Source organism: Oncorhynchus masou, chromosome 5, assembly GCF_036934945.1.
Source record: "Oncorhynchus masou masou isolate Uvic2021 chromosome 5, UVic_Omas_1.1, whole genome shotgun sequence".
Taxonomy (NCBI): Eukaryota; Metazoa; Chordata; class Actinopteri; order Salmoniformes; family Salmonidae; genus Oncorhynchus; species Oncorhynchus masou.
This window is the reverse complement of record NC_088216.1, coordinates 57,821,580-57,847,518: the sequence shown is the minus strand read 5'-3', so window position 1 is coordinate 57,847,518 and position 25,939 is coordinate 57,821,580. Positions and strand designations below refer to the sequence as shown.

The 25,939-nt window shown below is 42.7% G+C and overlaps 1 protein-coding gene across 1 annotated transcript in view; it reads right to left on the bottom strand.

The window, feature by feature from the left end:
• Positions 1–23,000, bottom strand: part of LOC135539944 (guanine nucleotide-binding protein G(i) subunit alpha-2-like) — a 114,183-nt gene extending 91,183 nt beyond the window's left edge. The window contains exon 1 of the mRNA XM_064966216.1: positions 22,160–23,000. Coding sequence (XP_064822288.1) covers positions 22,160–22,277 — 118 coding nt within the window. The 5' untranslated portion in view covers positions 22,278–23,000. The remainder of the gene's footprint in view (positions 1–22,159) is intronic.
• Positions 23,001–25,939: the final 2,939 nt, after the last annotated feature.

Here is a 25,939-nt window from a genome sequence, read left to right as displayed (position 1 = left end):
GAGGGTGTGAACGATGCTGAATGGGTGTAGACAAAGAGCTCTTCACTCAAAAGAACAAAAGAGAAAAAGGCAAAGTGAGTTTACAAATTGATCAACTTCCAAAGCAGAATTACTTTCTCATTGTTCGTCAAATGCAGTGTATGATATACCATTATGTAGCTCTGAGTCTATACTTCTATTTCATGTAAACAAAAACATTTTTAAAAACACCATTTCAATTTTGCAACACAAGACTGAATCCAGGTGGCGAGTCACATATATTGTTCAAAACAAGCTGTTCAGTTGCAACTCTGCCCCTCAGTCACTGCCAGCAACCACGTAGGCCATGCAAACATTGCTTGGATTGTTTTGCCAGCTATTTGTTATGGGGAAGGAACTTCCCCAATGAAATCACAGGTTTTCAGAGGATATATTATAAACAGCACATAGTAAAATTGACTACCCTGGGGGGGGGGGGGGGGGGCTCAGTCAGAACTTCCAGGTCTGCTCTAGTCTCCTTTCCAATGAGTCTCTGGCACGTGAGACGAGATCTGCTCTCAGGTACAGACGGCACTAAAGCAAAGTAACTTGTAAATAAATAACTCATTACAGTCATGGGAGCCTGGGACCGCAAACTGGACAACAACATCCAACAGGAGTCAAGAGATGAGTCTCCCTGGAACATTCTCATCATGGATCTGGTAGGACAAAAGAAAAAGCATATAGTTTCTCCCCCCCTATGGTGTTCATCAGGTTAGGTGACAGGGCGACATATGTACGAAAACCGGGTGAATCACAAAGCATGATTAAATCAACTGGCCAGCTACAGTAATTTTGAGAAACATTTTTTGGTCAAATAAACCAGTTACCTACCTTTGATAAGCAGCTAGCTAGCTGGTAGCCTGCTAGCTAGCTCCCATGCCAATTTCAAGTCTTTCCATACTAATACAGTACTGACTAACTCGGAAATATGAAGTTATATCAGAAGGAAAGTTAACTGGCTAGCGCATCAAGCTTTGTGACATGTCAGCTTGCTATCCCTAGTTAGATAATGAGTTCACATGTTGCATCTGCATGCTTGTTGTGTTTTCCCTGGTGCACTCGTTCGCACATAAGCTGACTGCTTGTTCTAAATAGTATAATCTAACCTGTTTAAAACAATGACAGCATGTGCAGCAGTGGTCTTTTTTTTAATCCAAAAGTGAAATGGTGTATTTATGCTGTTGTTCAAATGCACAGACTAATTTCCAAAAGCACTGTATATAAAGCATTCAGACCCTTTGACTTTTTCAAAATGTTGTTACGTTACAGCCTTATTCTAAAATTGAGTCAATTGTTTTTTACTCCTCTAATCAAATAAACACACAATACCCAAAATGACAAAGGAAAAACAAGTTAACATTTTTGCAAAATGTACACTACCGGTCGAAAGTTAACCCTTGAACGAGTAGGTGTGTTTATTTTTCATATTTTCTACATTGTAGAATAATAGTGAAGACCTCAAAACACACATATGGAATCATATCGTTTAGGGGCAGAATGATAGATTTTTACCTTCTTAGCTCGGGGATTTGATCCTGCAACCTTCCGGTTACTAGTCCAATGGTCTAACCACTAGGCTACCTGCCTCCCCCAGAAACAAGATTCTCTGGTCTGATGAGATTGAACTCTTTGGCTTGAATGCCAAGTGTCATATCTGGAGGAAACCTGGCACCATTCCTATGGCGAAGCATGGTGGTGGCGGACTGTGAGACTAGTCAGGATTGAGGGAAAGATGAATGGCACAAAGTACAGCGATCCTTGACGAAAACCTGCCAAGAGCGTTCAGGACCTCGGACTGGGGCAAAGTTTCACATTCCAACAGGACAATGACTAAGCACACAGCAAAAACAACGTCGGAGTGGCTTTGGGACAAGTCTCTGAATGTCCTTCAGTGGCCCAGCCTGAACACAGAACCATGACAGAGCATGAGAGGATCGGCAGCGAAGAATGAGAAACTGCCCAAATACAGGTGTGCCAAGCCTGTAGCGTCATACCCAAGAAGACAAGGCTGTTATTGCTGCCAACAATGTACTGAGTAAAGGGTCTGAATACTTAATGTAATATTTTATATTTACATTACTGGTCAATTTTTAGAACCCCTACTCATTCAAGGGTTTTTCTTTATTTTTTTTCTACATTGTAGAATAATAGCGAAGACAAACTATGAAATAACACACATGGAATCATGTAGTAATCAAAAAAAAGTGTTAAACAAATCAAAATCTATTTTATTTGAGATTCTTCAAATAGCCACCCTTTGCCTTGATGACAGCTTTGCACACTCTTGGCATTCTCTCAGCCACCTTCATGAGTTAGTCACCTGGCATGCATTGAAATGAACAGGTGTGCCTTTAAGTTAATTTGTGGAATTTCTTTCCTTCGTGCTTTTGAGCCAATCTGGTGTGTTACAAGGTGGGGGGTATATGGCTATTTGGTAAAGGACCAAGTCCATATTATGGCAAGAACAGCTCAAATAAACAAAGAGAAACGGCAGTCCATTACTTTAACTTCTTGGTGACGGGGCAGTATTTTCACGTCCGAATGAAATGCATGCCCAAATTCAACTGCCTGCTACTCATCCCCAGAAGATATGCATATTATTAGTAGATTTGGATAGAAAACACTGAAGTTTCAAGAACTGTTTGAATCATGTCTGTGAGTATAACATAACTTATTTAGCAGGTGAAACCCCGAGGACAAACATTCAGATTTTTTTTTTAGGTCACTCTTTTCAATTGGTTTTCATTGGAAATCCAGATTTCTAAGGGACGTTCTTGCAGTTCCTATCGCTTCCACTGGATGTCAACAGTCTTTAGAAATTGGTTGAGGTTTTTCTTTTGTGTAATGAAGTACGGCCATCTTGAACGAGGGTCACTTGAAGTGTACTGTTAGAGGTGCGTGACCAGAGAGCGACCATTTGTGATGTTTATGGGACATATTGGAGTGCCAACAAAAGAAGCTTGTCAAAGGTGAATTATATTTTTATTTTTGTGTCCCGCCTGCAGGGTTGAAATATGCTTTCTCTCTTTGTTTACGGAGGTGCTATCCTCAGATAATAGCATTGTTTGCTTTGAAATCTGACATGTTGGCTGAATTCACAACAAGTGTAGCTTTAATTTGCTATCTTGCATGTGTGATTTAATGAAAGTTTGATTTTTATAGTAATTAATTTGAATTTGGCGCTCTGCATTTTCCCTGGAGAGGTTAAGACATGAAGGTCAGTCAATATGGAATATTTCAAGAACTTTGAACATTTCTTCAAGTGCATTCGCAAAAAACATCAAGTACTATGATGAAACTGGCTCTGATGAGGACCCCCATCGGAAAGGAAGACCCAGAGTTGGATGCAGAAGATAAGTTCATTAGGGGCGGCAGGGTAGCCTAGTGGTAGGAGCGTTGGACTAGTAAAGGAAAGGTTGAAAGATCGAATCCCCTTGCTGACAAGGTAAAAACCTGTCGTTTGGCCCCTCAACAAGGCAGGCCATTATTGAAAATAAGACTTTGTTCTGAACTGACTTGCCTAGTTAAGTAAAGGGTCAAAAAAAGAAATACAGAGGAGCTCTGGAGCCATGTCAGTGACCACTGGGTTCTTGGTCACCTACCTGACGAAGAGTCCTGGTGTTTCCAAACATCTTCCATTTAATGGAGGTCAATGCTGCAGACATTTTTCGGTACCCTTCCCCAGATCTGTGCCGACAATCCTGTCTGAGCTCCACAAAAGATTCCCTTGACCTCATGGCTTGGTTTTTGCTATGACATTGTGAGACCTTGTATAGACAGGCCTTTTCAAATCATGTCCAACAATTGAATTTAACACAGGTCGGCTTCAATCAAGTTGTAGAAACAAAGATCAACGGAAACAGGATGCACCCGAGCTCAATTTCAAGTCTCGTAGCAAAGTGTCTGAATACTTATGTAAATAACGTACTTCAGTTTGCATTAAAAACATTTGCAAAAATGTCTAAAAAAATGTTTTTTGCTTTGTCATTATGGGGTATTGGATGTAGGATTGAAGAGGGAAAATTGTTATTTAAATACATTTTAGAATAAGACTAACTTAACAAAATGCAGAAAAAGTCAAGGGGTCTGAATACCGTTTCTTCTCAGCCAAACAGTGGTCACCGCTGTAAATGACCTTAAGATACAGAGACAGAGCTCTATGTATAGACAGCGATAGCATCATTTAAAGCATGGGGGATGGTGAAGTGTATACAGGCTGGGTTAGAATGAGTATGATGGTGCAGCTTTCTAAACAGGATCTAATGGCCCACCATTACACTACACTCTTATTTATATCACTCTCTTTCTCATATATATATATATATATTTATATCACTCTCTTTCTCATATATATATACACACACACACACATACACACACACACACACACACACACACACACACACACACACACACACCAACTCTGCCTGAAGTTCTGTGGACTTTTCTCCATGTTCTTCGACGTGACTGAGAATTGTAAGTGTTTTCAAGTCTACACACCTTACATAAGCTGTTAAAATAGACTTAGGATGGATGGTGTGTCAGGAATAATACTCCCCCTGTTTCAACTCACTGAGGTCTTCACCATACATCAGTATCAGATGAACAACAAGGACTGGCTGGCATGGCTCAATAAAGGGCCTGGCTGGCATGGCTCAATAGAGGGCCTGGCTGGCATGGCTCAATAGAGGGTTGTTAGGCAATGCATGAGAGAAGGCCTCAGTGTTCCACTATTGAGTGACTGAGCACAGTGATTATCTCTGTGAGTGCTATAAGTGTTCGAACACATCTTCCACTCATTTCGGCTTCAGTGAAATCATCACCATCATTGTACAGTGTTGTCCATACCGTCACCTCGAATTGGCTGACGGCCTCAGGGTCAAGCCACCAGGGTCAAAGGGTGAAAAGTTCAGTGAATGACAAGGCTCTGGAATACATAGTACACAGCTTTCCCAACCAGTCAGTCACCGAGCCCAACCAGCCAGCCAAGCAGACCAGGGAAACCGGCGGGGCCACACTTCACTGTGCAATTATCTCAATTACTCCTGCTTTGCCATAATGGCTGTTTTAGAGCTGCTGCTGTACACCAAGACTGTAAAACCAGCGTCTGCCTGCATCACTATGGCATATACAGTGGCACTCTGCTCTCTTATTGAATCTTTCGCACTTTCTCTGCACCCTCTTCCACTAACTCCGTTCTCATTTTCTCTCTGCCTTTCTGAAGTGTAGAGGCACCAGTCCTGGGTAATATAGGTCTCCCAGTCATTGAATTTTAATAATAATAATAATAATAATAATAATAATAATAATAATAATAATTAATAACGGGAAATTCCACAATAACGGAATTACGCTGAGCCTAAAATGCATGCCAATCAAAAAACATTTAAAAGTTTCAAAACCGTATGACTCATTTGAACAATTTATACAGTAAAGAAAACAAATCTAAATAGTGGAAAAATTGTGCAGATGCAAAGTTTGACAGAATCCGGTAAATGTCCCTCAGTTTTATTCTGCTACCAAACATTGTATCTGCACAGCTCTTCCTCTCAATTTGTTCTTGTAAAACTTTCAGTGGAAATTGTTAAAAGTAGTCCTTGTGTATGTATACAATTTGTTTTTGTTTTTAAGTGAAAAATCTTGAGTCTCAGCTTAAATTCTGTTACCATGGAATTACGACATCGACAACATCAGTTCAAACTGCCTTGAACTCTGCTGTCCTTGGGAAAAGAATTACTTAAAAATTAGGATGAGCCGGTTACGCAATGTGTAGTAAGAGGATTCCTAACCCCGGAGAAGAGACTAACTCTAATGGTAATACTCCTAGTCAACTCTTAAGAGTATAACGAGTGAGATGTAGAGAGGAATGTCATGGGTCGCAGTCCTAAAACATCCACATCTGGATAAAAAGAGGAAAAGCAAGTTCAGCGGTCAGAGTCCACATTCAAATAGCTACTTTTAAGAATGAGGCATAGTGGGAAAACTGCTTTTATGATATCTAGTGGATCTTGTTTCAGTAGCTGTTTTGAAGGAAGCAAGGACGAGTAGTGATATGTGCTCTGAGTCAATCTCAGTTCTGACCCCTTCATCTGGTTAATGAGAATTGGGTTAGGTTTCAGTTTAACCTGGGGCCTCACAATAGAACAGGGGCTCAGCCAGGGTTTGGTCAGGTTTCAGGGTATTCTCTAGGTGGGGCTGATATCAAAGAGGAGACACTACCCATAAACCCCTCTTCTGTGTGCTTCAATGTCTTTTTATGAGCACACACACACACACACTTGAAAAAGGCCACGCTGACATTGAGTTGGGTGAGGCCGCTCTAGTCCAGTTTATGGCGTTAGCGGGGTCATCCTGGGACCTCAGGGCACGCACACACACAGCTGTGGTGGCAGAGTGCCTGTAGCCTCCTGCTTGCCAGGTTGGCTGATTTATGTCTTCTCTGAGGAAGGCTTCATTCGGGTCGATAACGGTGCTATTCAGACCTAGGAGCAGCGTCAGCATTTTCTACCTCTTCACTCCACAAAAACTCAATGCAGAATTATCAGCAACACTGCCCCTTAAAATCTCTTTATACCCAACTTACACATTGTCTGCCAACAAAATGGTGTGTGTGGTACACTAGGGAAATATAATAGGCATAATAACGCACTAACACACACAGAGACTTACACTTTTCTGCAGCTCTCTGTTAGCTGCATGTAACGTGAAGTCTGGGGTACAAGCAGAAAATGTGGCGTTTAGACTCTCTGGATCAGTCACTGTCAGAGTGCCATCAACCCCCCTCAAATCTCGCTCTCCCTCACACACCTGCTTCAGCACTACACACTCTCTGGGATGGGCCAAATGGGGCAGCGGGCACACAGCTGGGCCAAATGGGGCCTCACACACGCAGCTCTTTGCTGTTTGAAGAGCTGTTTTTATGGGGTGGGAAACAAAATAGCACACCAAAGTACAAAAACTCATTATGGTCCACACATTCTTTCCAAAATCCTTAATAGCCCGGGGGGAGTTGTCATTCAACAAAGTAAATACTAAGGCTCAATAATGCGCAGTAGAGGAGTTGTTAGCAGAATTCTCACTTGTCAAATAGAGGATTGAACAATTGTCAACATCATGCTTGGTCCTATACAAAAGGGGAACTTGTAAATCTTGTAATGGCAAATCCATGAAAAATGATGTATAGCACCCGGTGCGATTCAGTTCCCAAGAGCAAATCTGTTTTCCCAGGAAACCCACCATTCTGATTCACACCCAGCTTTACCCGAAATTCTAGTAAACCAAATCACACACACATTACTGGAGAATCCTATACTGTATACACACAGTACTTCCCACAGCCCTGGCTATAAATGACAGTTCATGAATCATGAGTGAGCACATGGAGGCATTGAGAAACAATCAGTGTCAGGGACCAGAGACTCTGTGACCAAGTAAACAGTTGAGCAAAGTATAAGTCAATTGTTATCCAGCTGTGGTCTGGTCAGTGACCCAGAGTAATGCACACATACACATGTTACAGAGAAGAGGAAGATGTTTTGGGTTAACATGTCAAATGTGGGTCTACTCCAAAGATGAGAAGAAAAATTACTAAACAGACACTAAGACAGCCAGCTGATTCAGACTGGATAGACAGCAGTCATTGGGTGTTTAATGTGAGTGTTAAAAAGCTAATAGCACTTAAAGGAGAAAGAGTTTTAGTTGTGTCTGTCAGTTGGAGTCAGCCTGTAGCTGTGCATGGCTCAGCCAACTGACAGGATGGGTGTGCTGGTTTCCTGAGCCAGCCGAACAAAGGATAAGCATCTACTTCTGTTTTACTTGTAACTGCAGCCAGCCGAAGGAGGAAGTAACACATGGGGGGGGGGCAGGAAATGACATCATCTGTTCTGACAGCAGCAACAAATTCAAATGAAAGAAGAAAAAAAAAGGCACGGCTACAAGCAAGAGCATTTAAAGCTTGTGTGGAACAGAAAGAGTCAAAAGCCTTGAAGGTGGATTGAACGTAATACAAAAAGTTAGAGGAAGCTCACTACTTCAGATGAATATTTAGGTGATATAGCAGTGTTTTTTTTATTAACATCTGCACTAGGCAGTTATTTTAACCTTAACAGTTAACAAAATGCTTCCATGTGAGTGAAGACAGAAAAAGAGAATGTACTGAAAAGATGTGCTGATACATAGTGATGGCTTGGGCTAGAGGGCTGCATTCCCACAAGCATTCACTTTTCTGCTTTGTAGACTACACGTTAGCCTACTTATTAAAAAGCACCATTGCATTATTCACACACTCGGCACTCGCTGCTTCAAGTTCCTCACCTAGTTGGGCATGTGAGTTAAAGTACATCTTCAGTATCGGTATATGTGGTCAAAATGAAATGGTAGACTGCCTATGCACGTCATAGTTATCTTTCCAACAAATTAACTTAAATGTTATGCTATAGTTTACTACAGTGTGTGTAAGTAAATATTGATCATGGAAAGAAGTGGAGGGCGCTCAACCAATGTTAGTCAAGGTGCAATACAAATATTTGATAATTGAATATAAAAACGGTATACCTTTTAGGAGCAGGTGAGCGAGCCTTGCGCTTATCTTTTTAATAAATATTGATTACCCATTTGTCTCTGCCTGCAAACCGTTCTGCTCCTAAAAAGGTAGGCTATATCCTATATCCAAAATGTAGCTCAAGAGAAAGTGCAAGTGTCTGCTCTCTCCAACAACACGCTCTTCAAATGATGTCTAGCCTATTGGCTGATAGGCCTATGGCCCAGTAATACCGATAGCCTAATATAAAAAAATGGCCCACATGAGAATCTCTGGTAATTTACCCAATTTCGTAGGTTATTTTTGCGCATTCTGATATTGCCTATAGGGTGCAAAATTGCTGGGACCATGGCTGGCAAGCGTGCTGCATCACATACACCTAAAATAACATTGTGGGACTGCGGTCGGGTTCGGGACAAGTTCTTGCAGGAGCGGGTGGGAGTCGGCCAGAGAGCGGGATGAAGAAATCAGTCCCACGCAGTCATCAAGTTTGGGGCTTAATTTACTCCATATTTGCACGACTAATTCTACAACCGTAAAATTGTTATCTATCCAGGGAGGATCTTCATACAGTGAGGGGAGCTGTGAATAGTTTCAATTAAATAATTTCCACACATAGAAAATCCCATGTTTAAATTTCAAACAAAGTCCAATTTTGTGCCCTCAATTTGATTTCTTGCAGCCTTTTGGAGCATCAGGGGAATATTTAAAATGATTAGGTCATTTGGCAGCGGTGCTCATAGAGTATGAGTTTTTCACAAGAGCCCAACAGAACCAATGTCCTATAGGGTTTTCTAAACCGAAGAAAGTGATATGTCAGTTACATTAAAGGATAGAATACCAGCCAGTAGAAACAACATGATTATTCTGGTTAATATGAGCTGGAAGGAAAGGTATGATGAGTGGCTAATTTAGTCCCTGTCCCAATGGTCCATATTGGTCCAGTTGCCAGACAGGATCTCCTGCAAAAGGACTGCACTATCAAAACAAATTGACCTATCAATTACTGTCTTGACGGACCAGCTGTCACAACATTAACACCTAGGCCCCCTGGCCTGCTGCAGTCCAGGCATACCTCCCGCAGATATCCAAGCTATTCCCACCGACTCCACAAATAGTACTGCTGGGTGATTTGAAAAGTCATAGTCAAATCGATCGAGAATACTTTGATTTATTAGGATCCCCATTAACTGACGCCAATGGTGACAGCTAGTCTTACAGGGGTCCAGACAAAGAAAAATGTATTTACAATTGAAATACATTAACATGTAGTGTGCGGGTGCGCGCATCTACCACATGCATGTCAGTACATACTTTACACACAACAAGTAGGTCACATGGGGAGAAGTGTTGTGCCTTGTGGTGCTTAATTTGTTTTTGGAAACCAGGTTTGCTGTTCACTTGCGCTATATAAGATGGTAGGTAATTTCATGCACTCATGGCTCTGCATAATACTGTAGGTTTCCTTGAATTTGTTCTGGACCCGGGGACTGTGAAAAGACCCCTGGTGGCATGTCTGGTGGGGTAAGTGTGTGCTATGCAAACTATTTGGAATTTCCACAACACATTTCTTATAAAAACAAGTGACTCAGTCTTTCCTAAACTTTTAGCCAAGAGACACTTGTATGAATAGTATTAAGATCAGCCCTCTGATTACAATGACGAGCCACTTTGTCCTGAAACAGCTGAAGCTTAATTAGGTCTTTCTTTGCAGCACTTGAACATATGACTGGACAATAATCAAGGTAAGATAAAACTAGAGTCCACAGGAGTGTAAAGTCAAAAAAAGCGATCTCTTTATTTTGGCTAATAGAAACTGGATGGTGTTCAGAGAGAGATGGGAGGGGTTGAGGGGAGCTGAAGGATGGGACTGGATGGTGTTCAGAGATAGATGGGAGGGGTTGAGGGGAGCTGAATGGTGGGACAAATTAGTTTAAAAAATAAGTAAAATATACTGTGTCCATAAAATGTATAACCTGGGAGTAGAAGCCTAACTTATGTTGACCATTAGTTTACTCCAATTAGGGGAATATAAAGGAAAATATATATTTACCAAAAACAATATGGGGGATTGGAAATGACGCAGACAATTACATTGATAGAAGCTACAATCTGCAATAAAGCTGATCTTTGTATAGTTTTTTTCAAATGCAGGAACTGAGAAAGTTGTCCCCATAACACTTTCCTGACCAGGAAAAGTCCTTATAAAACAGTCATACTAGGTCATGGGTTATAGCTGATCAAAAGACTTCTCAGAGCAGTAGTGTACCGTAGATGGCTCAGTTGTATCAAGGTTCAGGTTAGGTGTGGGGCTTAAGTTATTCTACCAGATACATTAAAATGCTCCCTCTGGGAGGGTTGAGGAGTGAAAAGTAACAGGACGAGGACAATGATTATCAACACATTACCAGTGCCACCCTACGCTCTTCCTTTCCTTTGGTAAAGATGTGAACCTATAAGAAACCTCATATCACGCTGGTACCCACCAAGACCGAGCAGAAAGAGCAGAAATACACACAGCAAGAGATGCTTCAAATAATTTGAGATCGTCTAAGAGTGAGCGTCACTCTTCTGCTCTGGCGTCTACTTAAACTCTAACTTCCCCTCCCTCTGACACACACACACACACACACACACACACACACACACACGTCTCAATTATTGTATTGAAGGGTGGGAAAATACGACACTTGAGAAGATCAGATTAGGGCTGAGCCGTGAACAATGGCAGCAGAGGGCTGTGGTTTGGCAAAGCCACCCTGCTGATTAAACAGCTCAACCCCGGGCGCTATACACAGGAGCACTGACACCTAACCACAGAGATACTATCCTCCTGTCATAGCCCTTCTCTATTCTCATCATTCAGCCTCCTCTCCTTCACTGCCCTTTCATCCTCTCCAGCCATCTTCACTCTCCTTTTATCCTATCCCCTCCAAGTGTGTTCACTGACATTTTCAATCTCTCCCTGACCCAGTTCGTAATACCTACATGCGTCAAGCAGACCACCATAGTCCCTGTGCCCAAGAACACATATGTAACCTGTTTTAAATGACTACGGCTCAGTAGCGCTCACATTTGTAGCCATGAAAACAGCTACAACAGATCCACAGATGACGCATGCTCTATTGCACTCAACAGTGCCCTTTCCTACTTGGACAAAAGGAACACCTATGTGAGAATGCTGTTCATTGACTACAGCTCAGTGTTCAACACCATAGTGCCCTCCAAGCTCATCACTAAGCTAAGGTCCCTGGAACTGAACACATCCCTCTGCAACTGGATCCTGGAATTACGGACGCAATTCCCCCGGTTGTAAGGGTAGGCAACAACACATTCACCACGTTGACCCTCAACAAGGAGGGCCCCTCAGGGGTGAGTGCTTAGTCCCCTTGTGTACTCCCAGTTCACCCATGACTACTTGTCTACGCACGACTCCAACACCATCATTAAGTTTGCCGACAGCACGACGGTGTTAGGCCAAAACAATGACAGCCTATAGGGAGGAGGTAGGAGACCTGGCATTGTGGTGCTAACACACAAAACCTCTCCCTCAACGTCAGCAAAACAAAGGAGGTGATCATGGACAGCAGGAAACGGAGAGCCGAGCACACCATCACATTGACGGGGCTGTAGTGGAGCGGGAGCATAACGTTTCTCGGGGTCCACATCACTAAGACTCTATCATGGTCCAAAACACACCAACACAGTCGTGAAGACAGAAGACAATCCCTTCAGGAGGTTGAAAAAAATGTGGCATGGTCATGCAGATCCGCAAAAGTTCTACAGCTGCACCACAGAGCATCTTGGCTGCATAACAGCTTGGTATGGCAAGTGCTTAGCATCTGATCGCAAGGCGCGACAGAGGGTATTGCGTATGGCCCTGTACATCACTAGGGTCGCGCTCCCTTCCATCCAGGACCTCTATACCAGTTGGTGTCAGACAGAAGGCCCTAGAAATGTTCAAAGACTCCAGCCAACCAAGGTCATAGACTGTTCTCTCTGCTACCACACGGCAAGCAGTACCTATGTAGCAAGTCTGGAACCAACAGGACACTGAACAGCTTCTACCCATGCATAGTCCCTTAAGACCTTCGTTTGGAGAACTAGAAAAAGCAGCAGCAACAGGACTGTTTGTGCATTTCAAGAGGCTGTAGCCAATATACACTTCCACAAAATTGTCCCAGTTAAAGAAATCTGTCATTCGTTTTGATGTTTTTGCAGAGGAGATCTTAGTCGCACAATTTTACTGAGATGTTCAGTCCAGTATTTGGCAAGAAAAATGTTTTTGTAAAATTGATGAAACTGAGTCATCTCTTGTTGAATGACAAAGACATTATTGAAGGACCCCTCTGTTGACCAATCACCAACGGAAGTTGCGTAGACTTCGGCTACCTACTTCTGTTTGCCTTCAGAAAACATTGTGTGCCCGAAACGAACAACAGACATGACAAAATGTCATAATATATGCAGAAACTCTTCCTGAACTCTTTTGGCTGGGAAGCATGAGGACGCCTTTAAGAGGTTGTGGACTCGGGATTCAATAGGGGTTTGTAGCCGTTGGCAAATCTGTTGTGATTTCAGAGTGGTCCAGAGATTGAAAGGGTCATGCTAGTGTATGGTGGCAGGCAAGGCAACCAGGGCTATATCTGGAACAGACAAAGACTTCTCTTGTCCTGGGGCCACATGACAGAACAGTGGAGCAAAGTAGACCTTTGGTAGATTGTTGCCTATGGGCCAAGCAAAAAAACACACTTTTGTAATGAGTCAACAGTTCCTATACTGCTGTACAGGCTCATCTGCAGACTAGCTAACATGCAGCAGTGCCCACTTTGCTCTCCCACACAGAGACTTTTGAGGTAAACGGCACAGCCAAATGAGCCCTGTCCCTGCCTCTCACACCACAGCGTGACCAGACCAGAGCAGAGCCTAGCTCAGCAGAACAAAGCACAGGGCTGTCTGGGTGTGTGTGTGTTTAGTACAGCTACTGCTGACACATCTTTACATACAAAAAACAAAAATATAAAAACGCAATATGAAACCATTTAAGATTTTACTGAGTTACAGTTAGGCCCTAATCTATGTATTTCACATGACTAGGTAGGGGTGCACCAACTGGGGAGCCAGGCCCAGCCAATCAATGTTTTTTTCCTACAAAATGGGCTTTATTACAGACAGAATACTCCTAGGCATCCCCCCAAACCCCTTTAGACAATACTGCAGGTGAAGCTGGATATGGAGGTCCTGGGCTGGCGTGGTTACATGTGGTCTGCAGTTGTGAGGCCAGATGGACTTACTGCCAAATTCTCTAAAACGACATTGGCGGAAACTTATGGTAGAGAAATGTAAATTCTCCGGTAACAGCTCTGGTGGACAATCCTGCAGTCAGCATGCCAATGGCACACTCCCTCAAAACTTGAGAGATCTACGGCAATGTGTTGTGTGACTAAACTGTACATTTTAAAAGTGGGCTTTTATTGTCCCCAATGTAAGGTGCACCTGTGTAATGATCATGCTGTTTAATCAGCTTCTTGATATGCCACACCTGTCAGGTGGATGTATTATCTTGGCAAAGGAGAAATGCTCACTAACAGGGACAAATTTGTTCACAAAATTATAAAAATAAGCTATTTGTGCATATGGAACATTTCTGGGATTTTTTTAATGTCAGCTCATGAAAACATGGGACCAACACTTTACGTTGCGTTTATATTTTTGTTCAGATACAAAAACAGCAAGCCCAAATGGGCCCCAATGGCCTTTTCTCATCACTGAGATGGTCAGGATGATATTCTGGTGTTCTTATTAAGCAACCAGGGAGAATTGAATATATTGTCAGTGTATGTTGAGGCAGAGAGGGACGGCAGAGGAAGGGAGGGAGCAGAGGAGAGTAGAGGATTCAACAGCAGAGTATGTATCCAGTTATCCGTGCTGTTAGTTGGAGGGTCCCAGTGGACCCACATGGAGACCTAGTGTCTGCAGGACCAGGCTTTATCCTCACAACTCACACTGTAATTACAGGATGTTTACCTCCCCCTTGGCACAGATGATCTCATAACCACGTCTCACTGCAAAATGGGTGGCACTACAAATGGAACGCTGCAAATATAGCCTACTTGTAAACAGTATCACATCGTCAAACATGTGCTGGAGCTAACTTGAACATATCTTCCTCTAAAGCTTTGTCGTCATTTCAGCACCCGGCTGTGAATAGTAATAATACAACCTTAGACTAGACTGATTTCACTAGATCTTTATTGTCATCTCTGGGTGTGCTCGCAGTCATGTCTGGGTGTGCTCGCAGTCATGTCTGGGTGTGCTCGCAGTCATGTCTGGGTGTGCTCGCAGTCATGTCTGAGTCGCTGGGAGCAGCAGTCATAGAGAGGGACGTTTGTTGATGTCAGCAGACAGGGTCAGACCGACTGTTCCTTACAGAACCACTGCTCCATCTGTAATCAGTGTACTGTAATTACCCTCCAGCCCACAGAACTCTGCTACCAGCTGTAATAAGGGGGACTAAGCCTGGTTTATGCAGGGCTCATACAGGTAGCTATAGAACATGTCTCCTCATGTAGCTATTATAGCATGACATCTACACTCAACATCTTTCATTTCTTTGCATTTTATTTAGCCAGGCAAGTCAGTTAATGTAAGAACAAATTCTTATTTACAACGATGGCCTAATCCACCCAAACGATGCTGGGCCAATTGTGCGCCGCCCTACGGGACTCCCAATCATGGCCATTTGTGATACAGCCTGGAATCAAACCAGGGCCTGTAGTGTCACCGTTAGCATTGAGATGCAGTGCCTTGGACAGTTCTGGAATGGTGTCTTACTTTCACACCACTCTGGAGTGGGCTGCTACTGGAAACTCCACTCAACCTCCTCCATTCAATTAAATAAAGTGTGTAGGCTACATACTTCAGCTAAAACTCAACTGCGCCTCAATTGTTATATTGGTAAGGAAACAGTTAGAAAAGCAGCCAGGTCTGACAAACAACCGTTTTCCAGGAAGAACCAATCTAACCACACACACAGCTAATAGGTGTCTGCAGGTTTATGTTCAAAGTGAGGACGGCAGCCATGCCTCGGAGGCTCGAGCACTCTGGTCTTAAGATCACCCCATGGCTGTTTCTCAGGTTTCAGTCTGGGCCTCGCTCCAGTTGATGATGACGCTCACCACCAGCAGGTAGGTCAATACAGCCTCTCAGTGTGATCAATACAGTGTTTGGAAGAGACTCAATCAAGGCAATTAGAGAAATAAAGGCAGCCGTTTGTTCTCCATGAAGCTACAGGAGGATATTGCCTGCTTAGATGTGTCAAAGCTGTTCTTCTAATCAAGTTAGCTCGGCAAACATCGGCTTCCTTCTTTATTCTTAGAGAGAATGAACACACACAGCCACAACAATTGACGTTGAGTTCTGTGCGGAAAAGCTGAAAAGGAGAGGTATGTGCATCAGACGTGGTACTTGGCTGGTGTAGTGTTTCCCCAGTGATAGATATGAGACTGCCTGGGTGGTGGTCACAGACAGCTCATCTCCCTACATTTAAATGGCAGCTCAATCTGTAAATCAGTTAGCTAGCATTGATTTCTGCACTCAGAGGCCATGTCTATGGGAGGTGGCAACTGTATTAACAGTAATAGGCTTGAGCGATTTCCTCTAGGTTGCCCTGAGCCCCACATCCAGGGAGAACCACCACGAGGGGGACAGAAGACAGGTCCATTCTTTAGGGCCTCAGATGTTGTGGAAAGCTGAAGAAAAAGAAGAAGAAAAATAGAGGAAGAGGGAATAAACGCTGATTTGGTGTTGTGTTAATCCCCATGTCTGTGGGCAGGAGAGTCTAGGCTGGTGAGGAAGAGAGAAGTAATTGCTGCTTGAAGCGATCCTACGTCAGCAGTCCCTCTTTCTAGAGCAGCAACAGTGGTGTCAAAGTGTGCCTCAACGCTGTTACATACTCACACGCAAAAAAAAAACCAGGCTTTTCTGAAAGCTCTCCTTTTCTATTACAATCAAGACTTCTCTCAAATGTGAATGAGCTGCATCATAAATTGAGTCATGTCACCACAGTGCACTCGCACAGAACAGAATGCCTGATAAATTTGGCCTGGAAGCACAAAAAGTCTGGGCGAGTTGTGTTTCAGTCCTAATGGTTTGCTGTAACACAATGAAGTACATGTGCTGCATGTCATGTCATAAAAGAGTACTCCTATAGTTTCATTACCAATGGAAATAAATAACAGGGCTGCCATATCAGTTGTTTCCTCCCAACTTAAAATAGACAAGGTTTCATCCCCCGAGACCGTGATCAGCATTCCTCAGCCATAGTCCAATAAAAAAACATCTAGTCATGTCCTGTGAAGAAGCCGTCCTTTGTTTCCGCCTTGCTTCCTTAAAATCACCTCATCCCTGTCAAGCAGACAGCAGGGGAGGAACGTGTACACAGTGCACACTTTCAGACATTAAATAACCTTGCTTAGACATAACAGCACTTACATTGCCTTGCCCGCGTATCGTGTGGCCATGCAAGCATGTGTCTGTATATATATATATATAGAGCGTGAGAGAGAAAAGGTGTGTGTGTGTCTTAAGCAAAGCCTGTGAACTGTTCAGACATGTTCACACAAACCGAGCTGCCACTCACACAGTTTAAAGGAGAGGAAGACGCTGCCAAGGGAAATTTCCATCCCAGCTTAACTGAAAATGGGAGGTTAAAAAAATGTCAATAACAAACCAAAAAAATACAAGTAATCGAAGAACATAAAAAATAAATAGTGACGGAATTCACAGATGCTCAAGCTGCTGGGAGTAGGAGATTAAGTGTCAATCAAAGCCCAAAACCTGAAGGGAAGTCATTGAACGTGTGCTTCCTGTTATTGAACACTGGAGTCTTTGAGGGATAAACTCAATATATTGCAATAAATCTACAAACATCCATGTCAAAGCTGAGGTTCTGAATAACGTAGTATTTGTCCTTTTAGCATTCCCCAACTCCTGGTTCAGCCCCAACTCCTGGTTCAGCCCCAACTCCTGGTTCAGCCCCAACTCCTGGTTCAGCCCCAACTCCTGGTTCAGCCCCAACTCCTGGTTCAGCCCCAACTCCTGGTTCAGCCCCAACTCCTGGTTCAGCCCCAACTCCTGGTTCAGCCCCAACTCCTGGGTCAGCCCCAACTCCTGGGTCAGGGAGAAAAGAGATCCATCATTCCCTTCTATCTGCCACAGGTCCAAAAATAGCATCTGGTGGTGGTGGTGGTGGGGGGAAAAATAGTTCAGAAGACACTTATCACGGACAAACAGGCGGGAGGAGGTTTCTCCCTGGCTTCGTCAAGCCAACAGGATATAGGGGTAAGGCTTTTCTCAGCTGTTCTGCAGGTTACCACAGCACCAAATAAGGGACCTAAAAGGGCTTCTAGGAAGAGGTGAGATGTTGCACTTCTGAGAGGATGTCACACTGACTTTAGTTTACAAGTCCATGCCAAGGACGGAATGTGTGATTGGAACCTGTCAAGAAACTGATACAACACACTTTATCCTGCAAGCTCCTCCAGTGATACACCTTGAATAAAGACAATGCAGCCTTATTCATTTTAGGGCTGAGTTTCAATTCGATTGCACTTTTTCGGCGATGTACCTTTTAAGGGCAAAGTTCCCACTTTCACATTGATAGCATTCACGGAAAACACTGCATGTCAGCTCAGACTTTACCTTTAAACCTTGGTTAATGCTTTTAACAAAGGCAATGTTTACAGTGTAAAATAAAAACTAGTCTGATTGTTAATTCAAACATGCATTCTAGCTGTAGAGGAAGAATGCTATATGGGACTTAATCCCAAATATGAGTCACTGGACCTGATCGAATAGAGTCCAAGGCCGGGATTCAATCTGATAACACTTTGTAGGGTCAATGCAGCATTTAATCCAAAAATGCAATGTCCTCAGAAAATAGCAAATGTCATAACTTTAGAAGCTTCACATCATTTGAGTCAATTGGAGGTGTACATGTGGATATATTTCAAGGACTACCTTCAAACTCAGTGCCTCTTTGCTTGACATCATGGGAAAATCAAAAGAAATCAGCCAAGACCTCAAAAGAAAATTGTAGACCTCTACAAGTCTGGTTCATCCTTGGGAGAAATTTCCAAACGTCTGAAGGTACCACTTTCTTCTGTACAATCAATAACAACATGGGACCACACAGCCGTCATACCGCTCAGGAAGGAGATGCATTCATCTCTAGGAGACAGAACGTACTTTTGTGTGAAAAGTGCAAATCAATCCCGGAACAACAGCAAAGGACCCTGTGAAGAAGCTGGAGGAAACTGGTACCAAAGTATCTATATCCACAGTAAAACAAGTCCTATATCGACATAACCTGAAAGGCTGCTCAGCAAGGAAAAAGACACTGCTCCAAAACCTCAATAAAAAAGCCAGGCTACGGTTTGCAATTGCACATGGAGACAAAGATGTACTTTTTGGAGAAATGTCCTCTGGTCTGATGAAACAAAAATAGAACTGTTTGGCCATAATGACCATCATTATGTTCGGAGGGGAAAAAGGGGAGGCTTGCAAGCCGAACACCATCCCAACCATGAAGCACGGGGTGGCAGCGTCATGTTGTGGGGGAGCTTTGCTGCAAGAGGGACTGGTACACTTCACAAAATAGATGGCATCACGAGGATGAAAAATTATGTGGATATATTGAAGCAACATCAAGACATCAGTCAGCAAGTTAAAGCTTGGTCGCAAATGGGTCTTCCAAATGGACAATGACTCCAAGCATACTTCCAAAGTTGTGGCAAAATGGCTTGAGGACGTCAAGGTATTGGAGTGGCCATCACAAAGCCCTGACCTCAACCTTATAGACAATTTGTGGGCAGAACTGAAAAAGTGTATGCAAGCAAGGAGGCCTACAAACCTGACTCAGTTAAACCAGCTCTGTCAGGAGGAATGGGCCAAAATTCACCCAAACTTCTGACCCACTGGAGATGTGATGAAAAAAAAAGCTGAAACAAATAATTATCTCCTATTATTCTGATTTCACATTCTTAAAATAAAGTGGTGATCCTAACTGACCTAAAACAGGGATTTTTACTAGGATTAAATTTCAGGAATTGTGAAAAACTGAGTTTAGGTCTACAATTTTGTTTCTGGTGTCCTTTGACAGCTCTTTGGTCTTGGCCATAGTGGAGTTTGGAGTGTGACTGTTTGAGGTTGTGGACAGGTGTCTTTTATACTGATAACAAGTTCAAACAGGTGCCATTAATACAGGTAACTAGTGGAGGACAGCCTCTTAAAGAAGAAGTTACAGGTCTGTGAGAGCCAGAAATCTTGCTTGTTTGTAGGTGACCAAATACTTATTTTCCACCATAATTTGCAAATAAATTCATTAAAAATCCTACAATGTGATTTTCTGGATTTTTTTTCTTCTCATTTTGTCTGTCATAGTTGAAGTGTACCTATGATGGAAATTACAGGCCTCTCATCTTTTTAAGTGGGAGAACTTGCACAATTGGTGGCTGACTAAATACTTTTTTGCCCCACTGTATATGAGATTATTACTTTATTTTTCATTCCTTAATGTAATCAAATAAAAACTAAGTAATATACACAACTGAAGTATTTTATTTATAATCACCTATTTTTCTATTGTTATCTCCCCAATGTGGACCTTAGAGACAATGGAATATTGTCAATGTTTTGGCAATTGAACGTTTACCCTTTTCGGCTTTGGAATTTCCATTAAAAAGCTCTAAAATCAATGTAACGTCATTATTTTCAAGGTAATGCCAGGATTCCCTCTTACCTCACCTTTCAGTTCTAAGGGAGCATTTAGAGTCATAAGCTTATTTTCTGACGCTCACGGCGATCACCATTCGTCAGGACATTAACAGAGTATTTTGTTTTGGCTCATGCTTTGGCTGGCTGTTTGGGCTCCAACATATTTCTAACAGGAGCCCTGTGCTTCTGTCAAAACAATACAGAGAATGGGAGCAAAGTGCACATGAAGCAAGACTTCACTGTCACTGTTCAGCATGGGGGGGGTTAAGAGGGTGGCTATGATATGACCTCAGTCAAAAAAATAAACCTGGCAGAGAAGTCATGGCACTAGAATCAGAGGATCCAAATGACTGTCTGTCATGACAGTCCCTACTCCGTCACACTCAGAGTTCAGTTGACAGCGCAAACACACACACTTACAACACGTTAATTAAAGTTTATTACAGTGCCCTAAGGTGGACAGCTCATTTTTGTACATGCTGGTATTACCGAAGAACCTGACTAACCAAAGTCACTATCAAATCGTCTTTGACGCAACCTTTAGGTTTACATCGATTGCAACAAGTGGGGGTGTTATGAGTTAGAGGGGCAAAATGAACAGATCCAGAGTACAGACAACAGAATAAAATGGAGCCAACCAAAGATATTTGTAATGTTTCAATTCTCTAACATAGTGAGCACTTCACAGACTGCAAAACTGTAAGCCAGAGTCTATTGCTTGCGGTTAATCATTATCGATTAGGACCTACATTGACACATGCCGTGAATGATCTGCCATTGCTTGGAGAGGTCTGAAGAACCCATTACATCCATGAGGTGGTTATCATTAATAGGCACAGCTGAATAGCAATCAAAGTAAATCAGCTTAGCAATATTATTATTTATCCTGCTACCATTCCATTTCTCCTAATCCCTGCCTACATTTACATACTGCAGTATTTGAGTTAAAGTATCCCTGCACCTTGTAAATGCGGTACTGGCACTGACCCTGTATACACTGTAGCTCACATTTCAGTTTTGAATTGTATTTACTTTTTTTAATGAGTTATGGTACTTTGATACTGAATACTGCACTGTTGGGTAGGCTTGCAAGTTAAGTATTTCATTATACTTGACATGTTCAGACCTTAGAATTATCAATCACTTAACAGTCTACAACCTTTCAGGCATGGGCCTAAAGGCAACATTATGCTGGTATCATTTAGAAACCACTAGATTGTTGGTGTCATTTTATGTTAGTTTATACGGTCTGCTACTTGACTGTAATAAAACCTTGACATAACTTGCTGTCAACGCTCGACTTTGCTATTTCCGAATACTTGAAGAGTTGAGAAAATTCTGGTGGTGAGGCATTCCCCTAATGTATGACAGCAGGAGGAGCGCGGGCTCAAATTTGGGTTTACTGGTTCTGACTAGCCTACTCTGTTCCAGTTGCGCACTGGAGGCTAGAGAACCTTCTATGAAATTAGACAAAAACGCGGATGTAACTGGCTGTACATCAAAATGGTTAATGAGAGAGATTCGGTAGCGTCGCAGGATACATGGCCTAGTCCTCCGCGCACACTCTGGACCTCAAAGCTTTACCACGAAAATGTCCTCTATGCATCATGATGCCTCGTCTCGAAAACCCGAACCTAGGCAACAGTCAAACTGAGGCTTATGATTGGGTTGAGACAAATCAACGCCCGTTACGTCGCAAAATTACAATTCAATTAAAATATCGCCAGCTCACAACACCGCAACTGCATACAATGTAGCAAGTGTTCATGCGATTCTACATCGATTGCATTCAGACATTAGAAAGGAGTGCTTGATGGTACATACCCAACAGGAGCAGTTTCACTTCTCTCGCCGCCTTCTCCCCATCTTCTCGAAGGTTTTTGTCAATCATTTTGGACCGCTCTTGTGCAGCTTTATCTTCCTGACTCACTGTGCACCCCATGGTTCCAAGTGCACGCTTCAGGACTGCTGTTTTTCGGACAATATCACACAAAAAATGTTGCCTATTTAGGACTGTATGCCTGGGAGCGTTTAAAAAAAAGCGTTCCCAGAACAGTGTTGTGAGGTTGAGAAATTAAACCTCCCCTTTGAGAAAAACGACTGGGATATAAGTTTGATTCGTCCACAAACCAGCAAACAAATACTTTATTCGATTTGGTCCCAATTCAGTTCTATTCCAGATGTTTACTCGTTTTTAATATTCCAAAGCCAGATTTGACGCCTATTTTTTCAACTTTAGTGACATGCTATCCAAGCCAATACGGAAAAGTAATTTGTCTGTCATTACGCGGACACTATTTGAGTAACAACAATTTATTTTGAGGCGCGTCAATAAAATCAGTCAAGTTCACTTTTCAAGATCAGCCTCGCAGGTTACAACGCAGGGAAATGGGCCCACGGAACTTCAGTAAAAAGTATTCCAGCTGTGAAGACGGCAGAGCAGATGGATTCCGTTGCAATGTAACCAAAATTCACATACCCACTGTGAAGAAGCTATTCTATTGTATCTTCTTCCTCTGTGTTTAATTTAGTCGTTAAGTGTGTGAGTGCCGCTATGCATTCTTCTCTTCCTTTAAGATTTATCACGTACAAAGCCACACCCGTAACAGCGTGAAGTTCCTCAGTCTGGCCGACAAAACGAAGACAGTTCTGTCACCTCCCAATCCCCTATGCTCCCAATTTAGCAGTGCCAGCCCGTTGCGAAAAACGCCCACCTACTTTGCTTCATGGAAAATGTAGTGTTTCCCTGAAATTGTAGTCTCACTCCTGCGTTCAAATCAAATCACATTTTATTTGTCACATACACGTGGTTAGCAGATGTTAATGGAGTGTAGCGAAATGCTTGTGCTTGCAGTTCCTACGGTGCAGTAAGTAAACAATTCCCCAACAACTACCTAATACACACAAATCTAAAGAGGTGAATGAGAATATGTATATATAAGTATATGGATAAGCGATGGCTGAGCGGCATAGGCAAGGTGCAATAGATGGTATAAAATACAGTATATACATGTGATATGAGTAATGTAAGATTTGTAAACATTATTAAAGTGACATTATTTAGAGTGCATGTATAAAGTGACTAGTTATAAAATTATTAAAGTGGCCAGTGACTGAGTCTCAATGTGGACAGCAGCCTCTCTGAGTAAGTGATTGCTGTTTAGCAGTCTGATGTTGAGATAGAAGCTTTTTTTCAGTCTCTCGGTCCCAGCTTTGATGCACCTGTACTGACTTCGCCTTCTGGGTAGTAGCGGTGTGAACAGGCAGTGGCTCGGGTGGTTGATGTCCTTGATGATCTTTTTAGCCTTCCTGTGACATCAGGTGCAGTAGGTGTCATGGAGGGCAGGTAGTTTGCCCCCGGTGATGCGTTGTGTAGACCGCACCACCCTCTGGAGAGCCTTGCGGTTAAGGGCGTTGCTGTGATATGGTAAAGGTTTGTCAGGGTTTTGGTGACAAGCCAAATTTCTTCAGCCTCCTGAGGTTGAATAGGCGCTGTTCTGCCTTCTTCACCACACTGTCTGTGTGAGTGGACCATTTCAGTTTGTCTGTGATGTGTACGCTGAGGAACTTAAAACTTTCCACCTTCTCCACTGCTGTCCCTTCGATGTGAATAGGGGGGTGCGATCATCTCCTTTGTTTTGTTGACGTTGAGTGAGAGGTTGTTTTCCTGACACCCCACTCCGAGTGCCCTCACCTCGCTGTAGGCTGTCTCGTCGTTGTTGGTAATCAAGCCCACTACTGTTGTTTCGTCTGCACACGTTGGAGGAGGACATGGCTACGCAGTCCTGGGTGAACAGGGAGTACAGGAGAGGGCTGAGCACGCACCATTGTGGGGTAGTGTTGAGAGTCAGCGAAATTGAGATGTTGTTTCCTACCTTTACCACCTGGGGACGGCCAGTCAGAAAGTCCAGGACCCAATTGCACAGGAAGGGGTTGAGACCCAGGGCCTTCAGCTTGATGATGAGCTTGGAGGGTACTATGGTGTTGAATGGTGAGCTGTAGTCAATGAACAGCATTCTTACATAGTGTCGTGTCTTTGGCTATGCCGGATTAAGTGATATGACATGCTATTCTATAAAATAATTTCACCGTAATTAACATTACCTGATTGAGCTAATCATGTAAATGTCATTAACTAGAGTGTCGGGGGACCACAAAATAATATTTATAAAGCTGTTATCTTCTGAATAAACTCTTAAAGACCTAGTAATATTTTACATCAATAGCAGTCAATATTAATCATCATCTTAATTCAGTCTCATCTGAAAGTCGTAAATTCTTGGTTATCTTCACGAACCCTGGCTAACAAGTTGAATTAGCAATACAAAATTGGGTTTAATTATTTATTTACTGAATACCTAACTAATCACACAGAATTACACATACACATAATTAATCATAACTTGATTACAAATTACGTCATAAAGGAAAAAGTCCCTAGCGGGCGGAACAGATATGACAGCTTGTTACACAAAAGAAAAGGGGCTTGAGTGAAAGAGTGGGATGACTGAGCAACAAAGGAAGAAACAGTGCTATCGTAAATACAGTATCTTATTAATTCTAAATTACCGCCCATTTGGAAAAGGAAAATGCAATAAATATTTACTCTGAGCTGCCCTTCAGTAGGTTGGTGATAGATGGAAGGTCGTGTTGCAAAACCTAGTCCTTTGAAGAATGTCTCTGGTGGTCAATTGGATACGTTGTAGTAATGTCCTTATGTGATAGACGGTATACTCTGTCTATTCCTTCCTAACCCTTGTTTGCAGCTGCTGTTGCTAACTCAACGGCTAGGAGGTATCATTTCTGTAGTGAATATGAGTTCAAGGTTCATACCATTCGCAACCAAAACTCACGCTGATGTTGGCTTCGTTCTGTAGTTATTATCTGAACCATTCTGACAGTGGACCGTCGTCCTCACATCATCGGAACAGGAGGTTACATTTTCGTCAAGGCTTTATATAGTGGAGCGAGAAGGGTGTGTCTGAAAAGTATTATAACCCATGACTCTTCACAGGGGCGGGCCACTGATTGAGCAGAGCCCTAACCTTATGAAAACACAATTCTCACATTTTAGAAGCTAAAATCACATTTCATTCCATCACCAATCATTTGATATTCAAACATTTAAATTGAACAACAATTCCATGTGAATCCGATAACTCTGATGTGTAGACTTTCCACTGTAGAGTTTATGTCATCTTATCATTGATGAGAATGTCTCAGATGACAACCGAACTGACATCATATTCATTAAGTACCACCGCATATGTTCAATTGGTCGGATTACCAGAATATAGTTAATTTCCCCCCACCTTCTTATGTTCCCAGAATCTCTATGTTAACCAAGGGGTTTGCAAATGTAACATCAGTAGGGTATAGAGAGGAAAAGGGGAGAAGAGGTATTTATGACTGTCATAAACCCACCCCCAGGCCAACGTCATGACAGTAGGTATTCCTCTTGTCCAGATGGGATAGGGCAGTGTGATGGCGATTGCGTCGTCTGTGGACCTGTTGGGGCGGTATGCAAACTGAAGTGGGTCTAGGGTGGCCGGTAAGGTGGAGGTGAATTGATCCTTGACTAGTCTCTCGAAGCACTTCATGATG